Source organism: Pygocentrus nattereri, chromosome 5 (assembly GCF_015220715.1).
Source record: "Pygocentrus nattereri isolate fPygNat1 chromosome 5, fPygNat1.pri, whole genome shotgun sequence".
Taxonomy (NCBI): Eukaryota; Metazoa; Chordata; class Actinopteri; order Characiformes; family Serrasalmidae; genus Pygocentrus; species Pygocentrus nattereri.
The window spans coordinates 26,525,630-26,535,704 of NC_051215.1; the positions used below are offsets into that span (position 1 = coordinate 26,525,630).

Here is a 10,075-nt window from a genome sequence, read left to right on the forward strand (position 1 = left end):
TACATATATACTGACGCCATATATCAAACACAAGGCAAAATCCTATCTAGCCCGCAAAATTATTTAGATTTTTTATCAATATTAGCCCATTTCACAATGTGCTGTACTACAATCCCCAATATGCCCTGCAATGTAATGTGCACACCCACCCCTCCCCTCAACAACGCTCTATTACAGCAGTTATACCACAGCCACACAGCACCATTCATATCACTAAACATCCTAGCTGCGTTTCAGCTACAGTTAAACCAATGTAACATTCAGCTCAACAGCTCAGAAACTGATCCCAATTATTATTGAACTTGCATCAAAAATACAGGTGCCTATATTTCATGTGTATGCTTTGGTGTATTTTGAATAATTGATGGCCAGTTCAGGTAATAGTACAATGGTAATTTTAAATGAAAATACATTCTCTGGCCCTGAGATTTCTGGAGATTTTTAAATATGGCCCTTGCAGTGGTTGGGTTTGACATCCCTGGACTAAACAGCTATATTTGATAGAAAGCCAAACATTTCTGATTACTGTTATTTTGTAGGTGTCATTTCATAGTTTAACATCATTATTATTCTAATGTGGAAAAAAGTAAAAATACAAAAATCCTACTATAAGTACGTCATTCACACTTTCAGTCATCGCTGCAATTATTTACGACTTAATATTTAACGGTATTTAAGCACAATTGGTCATAAAATGTTTGGTAAGGTTTAAAAATACTACAGACATGTTCGAGTTTTACAGTGTTTGTTAAGGATGTCTAGAGAGTGAAGCTGTGCTTTACCAGGTCATTACTGTAAAAGAGAACATCTTCGCAGTTACTGTGGTTAAAGAAGATAATGACTGTGTTTACATACGATCGTAATCGAATTTCTACAGTTATCCGATTGAAATGGTCATTTAAACACCATACTCTGATCTAGAAATTCAGTAAAAGATATCTGATGACGAGAGCTGGATTTTACCTTGGTAATCAGAATCTCAGTACATGTAAACTCTTACTCTGATTTCTTTCAATTTTCTCAGTCTGCATGTGCGGAACTGCTATACCAGAAATAAGCGAGAAATAAGCGTTGCCGCGAGACGCAGCAAAACACCTTTGTAGAGACACTTAAGCCAGCTACATTCTTGACAAAATGAAGGATTTAAATTTTCTTCATCTTCTAGATGATATATGTTCATTTTTCCAAGTAAAGCGATGCGTGAGTTTATTCGCTAATTGCAAGGCAGAAATCTGATTACTGTCTGACTCATGTAGACCCAGAGTTTCCCCATTATCTGATTACTCAAGAGCATATAAATGCATTGAAAGAATTACAGACAAAATCTGATTTTCTGTAGTTATCCGATTATTAAGGCCATATAAACGCACTCAATGATTGATCAGTAAATAAAAATACATATTTAATAAAATACATATTTTTTTTAAATGACCATAATGTTAATGATACCAAAAGTAAGCATGCATCTGATTTATACAAATTCCTTACTTAAACCTCTAAAAAATATCGTTTATATTAAAAATGGTTTCTCAAATGTTGAAAATTGGTTTTGTGATGAGCTGTTCAACAGATGCCAAGCAACTATGAAACAAGATAAAGAAAAATCAGAGACTAATAAGAGAAAAGTGTTATTTAGTCTAAGATTAACTGTGTAAATGTACATACTGACTTTTGGAGCTGTGCCTTATGGTTTAAGCCTTTTTAAGCCCTGCAACCTTTGTGAAATGGTTTCCAACCGCAAATTGAGAATAGCCCAAACAAATGATTAATATATATTTTTTTTTCCATTAAAGACCCTTCAAATCACCCATAGTTCCACCCAGAAGCCCAGCTGGTCTTGCACTGTTGTTGCCGTTGATCTATAAAAAAAGAAATAATATTAGGAGAAACTTGATATGAATTGGGGATAAAATGAATATTGCATGCAGTTTGGACTATTAAAACAATTGGCACAGCATCTATGTGCTGTAGTACATAGAATCCTTAGTCTGGAAAACAGACTTTGCAAAACTCCACACTAACAGGGTCTGGGCCATCATCAACTAAAGCTTATATTCATACTGGAAAATATTCTGCCCCTCTGTTTAAAGTAGCATAGATGATTATCTGCCCTTGCTAATGGCTTGTAGCCAACATAGTAAAGATGTGGTTGGAGAAAAATAAATACATTCCAGCTTAATTTCCATTTAGAGGTATTTGTTTATTTATCTGAGCATGCATTTGTTATAAATTTCTAGTAGTCATTTCTTCTGATATTTGTTTCTTCTCATAAACGCATTAACATCAGTTTCTGAAGAGGGGATGAAAATGCTGTACCTTTTCTCAGTATGTATATATCTCAGTGTGAATGCAGTTAATACTGGTGTTCATTGTATTTGTTGGCCTGGATACAAATTTCCACTCTATGTAAGAGAGTTTGGCATGTAGGGCCAATGTGGTGGTCACTCTGTTGTTGAGCCAACCTAAAGACTTGGTGACCTTGATTCTTGGGGAATGCAAAGAGATTTGTGGCAGCATCAGTTAGTGGGTCCTAGGCTGGACTGTAAGCAGTGTGTCCTGCAGTGTTATCCAGCCATATCTGGGGACAAGCAAGTGGCATCAGTGCTACTCACTAAAGGGGCTTTAAAAGGCTACAGTTTTCACGCTCTCCTCTGGAGCTCAGATAGTATGAGAAGACTGCTATAAAAGGTCGACAGATTAAAAATGAAGTGTGGGTTTTTCCTTCCTGCATGTCTGGGTCAGTCTGCCCTGTAGTATTGCTGTCCTCACTGTGTACAAGCACAGATTGTGTTTCAGGGACGAGACGCACACTCAGGCCTTCACTGCGTGACTGATTCTGAATCACATCACTTTCTCAACAGTTACCACTCATGGTGTAAAAGCCATTAATGCTCTGCAATGCACTTAACCCCTACATGCATGGAGTTATTCTTACTGTATGTTATGTAGTGATTTATGTTTACATTTGATTTCTGTATCTATTTCCAACTTTTATCTGCTTGTTTTGATATCAAATAATTACTGGTGTCCAAGGTAACACAGTAACATGATTAATTGGGTCATTCTCCATTTGGCATGGAGATTCGGGGGATACATGTAAAAAAGAAAAAGTCACTTTCTTTCGTCCCAAAACTAAATAATCTTAATGTGTCTATTAAGATCTACTATTATCATATATGCAACAAGAAGAGCTTAATTCCAAACATATTTAACACCAGTGACAGTGACTCCAGTGACATTTTGTAAACTGACTGACTCATTGACCATCAGGTGACCTTGTGCAACTATTTAAAATTAGCAATAAAAATAGTGTTGGCATTAGTTCGACAAAATTTTAATTACTCAGCCATTAAAACACTTAACACCAGTGATACATAGAAGTTATGTGCTGCCTGATAAACAAAATTAATAAGTCAATGAAATATAATAAGCAAGTGTGACTCGCCTTCTCATGTTGTGTGATGCTTTCTTTCTAATGAGCCTTGACCCAAAGAAGCAGTTTAATAAATGTGTGTTAAAATGTAGTATCCTAATAACAGCAGTGACCACAATCTGTGACAAATGAATTTTTAAATAAAACGTATTTTGACATATTTTGTAAAAGTGTCATAATGTTAATGATATAAAAAAGGAAACATGAATCTGATTTATACAAATTCCCAAGTTAAACCTGTTTTCTCAAATGTTGAAATGTGGTTTTGTGACAAGCTGTTTTACAGATGCAGAGCAACTATGAAACAAAGAAAAATGAAAAGTGAGAAATTATGAAGAAAAAGTATTATTTAATCAAAGGTCAACTGTGTAAATGTACTCACTGACTTTTGGAGCTGTGTCTTATATTTTAAGCATAGTTTTAAACCCTGCAACCTTTGTGACCTGGTCAAATGAAGAATGACCCAATCATGTTAATTATTAATGCCATTTTTATTTTTTTATTGCCATTAAAGACCCTTCAGATCACCCACCCTGAAGCCCAGCTGGTCTTGCACTGTTGCTGTGATATAATCCACAACTGTAGCCCTCTCACTCAAATACAGCTTTTAACAGGCTGTATCAGAAATTCGGCAGACAACACTGGGAAAGAATTTCAGTGATGAAAGTCAGAATCTGCGTGTAGTTAGTTCAGTTTTTCCTGATGAGGGTGATTCGAGTGGTTTAGTAGTTTGATAGCCTGCTTTTAGATGATCGTCTAAAGTGACTTTATTCAGTTAAAAATAGCTAATTTTAAAACCTTAAATGCAAAAACAAAAGCTTGTCTGTTTTCTGCCGTTTCGTCTGCTGTTCTTTGTTAATCATACGATTTCCTAGTGCTGCAGTTGCATTTATTTTGTGATCTAATGATGCTCAGTGTTCATCAACTTCTATTTAACTTGTTTCACAGACGTATTTGTACAGGAAAACACATGAATAGGAATTTCCCCGTTGTGGGACTAATACAGGATTACCTTATCTTGTCTTAGGAATATAAGTCACACATCAGTAGCATTTTGTCTTTGCTGTGATAAAGGAAATTACTAATAGTAATTAGTAAAATTGATTCTTAGATGCATCGCGATGCAGACGTGAACGATTCTGAATCGATCCACAACTGGAAAACATTGATTTTCTCATTTTTAATTTATAACATAGTGTTGATGGAAACCAAAGGGCGGAACTTGGAAGTGGGTGTGTGCAGCGAAAAATCCGACCGGCTCTGAATTCAAATCCAGGTTAGGTCAGGAGTCACAACCCAAAATGTTAAGAAGAGCCATTTTGTCCTTTCAACAAAATCAAACCACCTTGGGAGCCACAACATTTTATGCCCAGTATGTCTCAGTGTGCTAATGTCCTAGTATAGGAAAAAAAGTATGAACGTAAACAGAGACTTAAGTTACTTTACTTAACTTCAAACTTTAGCTCAGCTATAGCCGCTTTCCTCCCGTCTCCACCAGAAAACTTTTCCTCAGAAGTAGTGCAGCTTATTGTAAAATGTCTCTCAGCGTTTTTAAATAAAACGTATTTTGACATATTTTGTAAAAGTGTCATAATGTTAATGATATAAAAAAGGAAACATGAATCTGATTTATACAAATTCCCAAGTTAAACCTGTTTTCTCAAATGTTGAAATGTGGTTTTGTGACAAGCTGTTTTACAGATGCAGAGCAACTATGAAACAAAGAAAAATGAAAAGTGAGAAATTATGAAGAAAAAGTATTATTTAATCAAAGGTCAACTGTGTAAATGTACTCACTGACTTTTGGAGCTGTGTCTTATATTTTAAGCATAGTTTTAAACCCTGCAACCTTTGTGACCTGGTCAAATGAAGAATGACCCAATCATGTTAATTATTAATGCCATTTTTATTTTTTTATTGCCATTAAAGACCCTTCAGATCACCCACCCTGAAGCCCAGCTGGTCTTGCACTGTTGCTGTGATATAATCCACAACTGTAGCCCTCTCACTCAAATACAGCTTTTAACAGGCTGTATCAGAAATTCGGCAGACAACACTGGGAAAGAAGAGCTAACAAAAGCTCCAGTTCTTCTCGAACCAAGATGAAATATTATGATATGAGACTGAAAGGCTATAATCACAGAGCCATGAACTGTATACATGATATAAATGATATATTCACTCACTCATTTAATGGTTGGAACATGCCATTGCTGTTGCTCTCACTGGACGTCAGTGATGAAAGTCAGAATCTGCGTGTAGTTAGTTCAGTTTTTCCTGATGAGGGTGATTCGAGTGGTTTAGTAGTTTGATAGCCTGCTTTTAGATGATCGTCTAAAGTGACTTTATTCAGTTAAAAATAGCTAATTTTAAAACCTTAAATGCAAAAACAAAAGCTTGTCTGTTTCTGCCGTTTACTGCGAATTTAATCGCAGATTAGTGGCAGCGCCATCTCATGTGCTCCAAACAAGAGCAGTGAATGAGAGCCTACCAGTTCACTTGCCACATCCATTTGATTTATTAATAAAACATATTGGACATAAATGCATTATGGATCATTGCAAATACTTTGGTTTAAAAGTACCAAGTTGTCACACAGTGAGAAAATAGAAATCCTGTATAGAAAAAGAGATACATCGATAATTGTTTTATAAGCGCATGGCAGTCCCAGAATTGTAATCGAGTCAAATCGTGAGGTGCCTAAAGGTTGTCACCCCTAGTTATCAGTATCAGCCAATTAGGTTTCAGTATCATTATTGATATTGGAATGAAAAAGTAGTCTCAGGCCTAAAACATATAAAATATCTCCTCTTCTGCTCACACAGTGTGGTACTGACTGAAGGTTTTATAGAATTGATCTGCTTGTTTTTTAATGAGCCATGAGTTAGAAATAATATATGCCAAATTACATCACACTTTGTAGCAGAAATTCTAGATGTAATATTGTGACAGTGCTGTAATGTTAATATTTCAAATATTCATTTCAGTACCTAATTAAATACATTTTAAGGTGTTTTCTGAAATGTGCTTGTGTTTGCAGGGAGAACCTGGGCCAGTGGGAGAGAATAGTACGAGGGGAAGAGCCATCCACCTGGGTGCCGTCTGAGGAGCGCGACCCGAGCGAGCTGTCGGAGAGTGGACCGGTCAAAGTGGACAACTGACCCTGACTGCAGCACTGCCCGAACCCTGCCAGAGACACTGGACTTCCTTTAGAACAGTCCCACTTCTGGTGGAGACGAGGGGGAGCAGAGAGGCCGGGCAGGAAAGGTGATATTCACCGAGCAACTAAAGGAAAAACTTAAAAAAATGAATAAATAAATAAAATAAAAAATGAAACATAGAGTTACCTCAGCAGGTGATGGAGGTGTAGAGCTCTGACCCTGACGGCTCTCGTGGTCAACAGCCAGGACTTGGGATCGAGTCACCACAACCCTGCTCTGGGTGGGAGCACTTTTGGTCAGAATTGGACTTCTTTAGCTTCAAGAGTTTTCCTCTGATTATCGCTTTTGCTTTTTTTTTGGTTTTGGGGTCAATTTCATTTTTATATTTTCAAATTGTGTTTCTTTTTGTGGTCTTATATTTGAAGAGGCCTTAATACCTGAACCTCCGGTACAAGTCGGAGCTCCACAGCTGGTAACTGGGGTTCAGGTCGTCTGAAATAGCAACTTATTCCTGCTGTGGTGAAGAAAAAAAACGAGCAGAACCTGCTTGGGAGTTGCTATTTTTTAAGAGAGACGAAAGGAATGTTTCACGAAGGTGCGCGGGGGCGCAGCCGAGCGCTCCGCACCGGCGGCCTCGTGTTAATTTGCGCAAAAACGTTTGCAGTACTTGAATGAAGAAATACAGCCTATTCTATGTGGGGAGGAGTACAAAGAGAAAAAAAGAAAAGAAACAAACCCTGCAGCACATCTGTCCAAAGCAAAGAGCTGTTGTGACGGAAGAAGTTAGATAATTCTGAACCTCACCGGAGTCACACGAGAGTCACAATGTTCCTCCACCGAAATCTATGACCGTTCAAACTGATGTACAAATCAGCTTTTGATCCTCTAGTCCTAATAGAGCTTGACCTTGGGCAATCCGTTCGTTTCCAGGGAAACCAGTAATGCATGTTCCACACTGAATGTTGAAACGTTACAGTGGAGCCGACACGTGAAGTAATAACAGCATAGTCTCATTAAGAGTAATGGATGACTGCTAATGGTACTGAGTGTCAGTCGCGCAGTTGATTATTTTTTACAAATAAAATAGGGTGGATTACTGTTGATGAATTGACACGACATACAAAGGACATCTTATGCACATAATGAGCCATGATTTGAATGTTTCTTCAGTGCTTAATTCTTTTTGATGATGTTCTCTGAGCAGAGGGAAGTTAAACTACAGTTCCGGTCATGTTTTGCTCTTTCCCCCAAAATGTTAGATTCTAAAGCAGCACTTTTAAGGAGTGTCTATAAAATTAAATAAGACATTTGCTGAAAAATGAACAAGATCACACTGTAAAAATGATTCAATGTAAAAAGTAAGTAACCAGATTGTCTTTAAATTTTTAGTTTTCTGAACGCAGATTATTACTGTGTTAACTTATTATTAGAAGAAGTTTGAAGGCAGCCAGGTTCATACAGATGTACTTTATTTTAAAGTTAAAACACTGAATGATTTTAGTGAAGAAAAACAATCAGGTCAAAAACAAGTGAAAGGCTTAGACAATTAAAGATCCTTTGAAAGTCTTTAGAACGTCTCAATCCTAAAGTAACAAAGCAATTAAGCAATCATTGTCTTTCCATTTAGATGTTTTGAATTATTTAAAAAATGGTGAAATGGTAGTGAGTGTGGATGTGCAGTGAAACCGAGAGCCGTTTCCTCTGTGCTGAAGTCACAGAGGAGATGAAGGCGGTTTATTGGCTGAGCTTGAACATCAGCACTCTTAGCTAGAGTGAAACTCCAAATACTGAATACTGTACGACAGTGTGTGAAGATACAACTGAGATAAAAAAGCCAAAAATGAAATCTTCTGAATCTGTTCCGTTGTGTGCAAAAGTTTTGGTGCCCCAGTCAAATGCCTCGTTGATTTGCTAAGTGAAAATGATTTAATACATCCTCTACAGAGAACACACTTCTGCACATTTTACTGCACAGTTATGGTTTATTTACTGATTTTAACATATGAAAAATAAAAATTAAACAAAATGTGACGAAAGTGATGCCGCATTGCATATTTTGCGTTTTATTTTTCCCAATATGTTAATATTAACAGGTTATATTAATGGAAATTGTACACAAAATCTTTTAAGTGCAGAGAAAATGTTGATATATTTTCACTGAGAAGATCAACTCACTGTGCTTTGATCAGGGATGTTCAAGCATTTGTATATGACTGTACACATACATGCAGATGACACAGCAGTATCACATAACTAGGGTGCATTTAATTTGTATGAATAGAAAAACGGGCAGAAATCATTAGAAAGGTGAATCCTAAGTAAAACAGATGAATTCCCTGATTAAATAGTCTTTCCTTCTCAGCCAGTCAGCATCCTGCTTCAGCTTGAATTGGCTCGCGTCAGTTTGATCACGTTTCTGTTTTTTTCAGCCTCTTAGAGGTCGGGTTCTTAGAGACAGGGCTGCGCTCTGAAAGCCTTCATGTAAACACAGCAGGACTGATGAGTGACTGTAACTAATATGATGGCACACAGCTTATTGAGGGTTTCTTGGGTACCAAAGGAGTTCACCATCAGATATGTGTGTCTGTCAAGAATCAAGAACAGTTTCCAGTGAAGTGTATCGAGCATGTGCCCATAACTATTTTTCTTTTTTTCGGCACATGTGCAATGTATGTAGGAGCAGTTCATGTTTGGAGATGTAAGCTACACTCTTATGGTGCTATCTTAGGCAGTCATGCACTTTCTGGTCCTGTGTGTATGCGTGCGTGCGCGTGTGTACTAGCTTTCGGCCAATGCCATAAATACCCCCAACCCCCCACCCAAGCCTCCATGAAAAAAACACAGCAGCAGTCTGAGTTAAGAGGAACTACACAGCTTCATGAACCTCACTGAGATCATCCACAGCCCGGTTCTTCTCCCCTCATATGCACTATGTTTAGAGACTATTATCATTGTTGTTATTATTATTATTATTATTATGGTTGTTATAAATATTATTGTTCCTATTATATTACTATTATTACCACACTTATCAGTGATTATTACCATTGTTATTTTCTTAATTAGAATTCAATTTTAAATTAACTTATATTTTTTATACAGAAAAAAAAGTTCGCATTTTTTGTTTTGTACAGAGCAAAATTGTGCATCATGAAGAAGCGAATGGTCATGTAGACCCACTGCATACTGTTGCCCAAGATAAATGAGGAATGTCTTGACTGTAAATATAAGAGCAGTTTTATTATATTTAATTTTATTAAATATTTCTGAAAAACAAGTTTGTGTGCTTTTGGCTTTCTGGGCGTCTGCATGATTGTCAGAGGGGCCGTCCTCACCATCCTCAGTGCCTTACATGTGAGCAGACCAGCGTGGTGTGGAGTGTGATGTGTGCCTCCCCCTAGTGGAGGACACATAAGTGCAGTCACACAAAAAGAGTTGCAGCAAACAGCTGATTATTTCTGATCTGTACATTTATTACACA

At 37.1% G+C, this 10,075-nt stretch overlaps 1 protein-coding gene across 4 annotated transcripts in view; it reads left to right on the forward strand.

The window, feature by feature from the left end:
* The window catches only part of pde10a (phosphodiesterase 10A), a 186,747-nt gene extending 176,876 nt beyond the window's left edge, over positions 1-9,871 (forward strand). For all 4 annotated transcript variants that reach the window (XM_017694079.2, XM_037538615.1, XM_017694080.2 and 1 more), the window contains exon 22: positions 6,474-9,871. In XM_017694079.2, the coding sequence (XP_017549568.2) occupies positions 6,474-6,594 (121 nt within the window). In that variant the 3' untranslated portion in view covers positions 6,595-9,871. The remainder of the gene's footprint in view (positions 1-6,473) is intronic.
* The last annotated feature ends 204 nt before the right edge of the window (positions 9,872-10,075 follow it).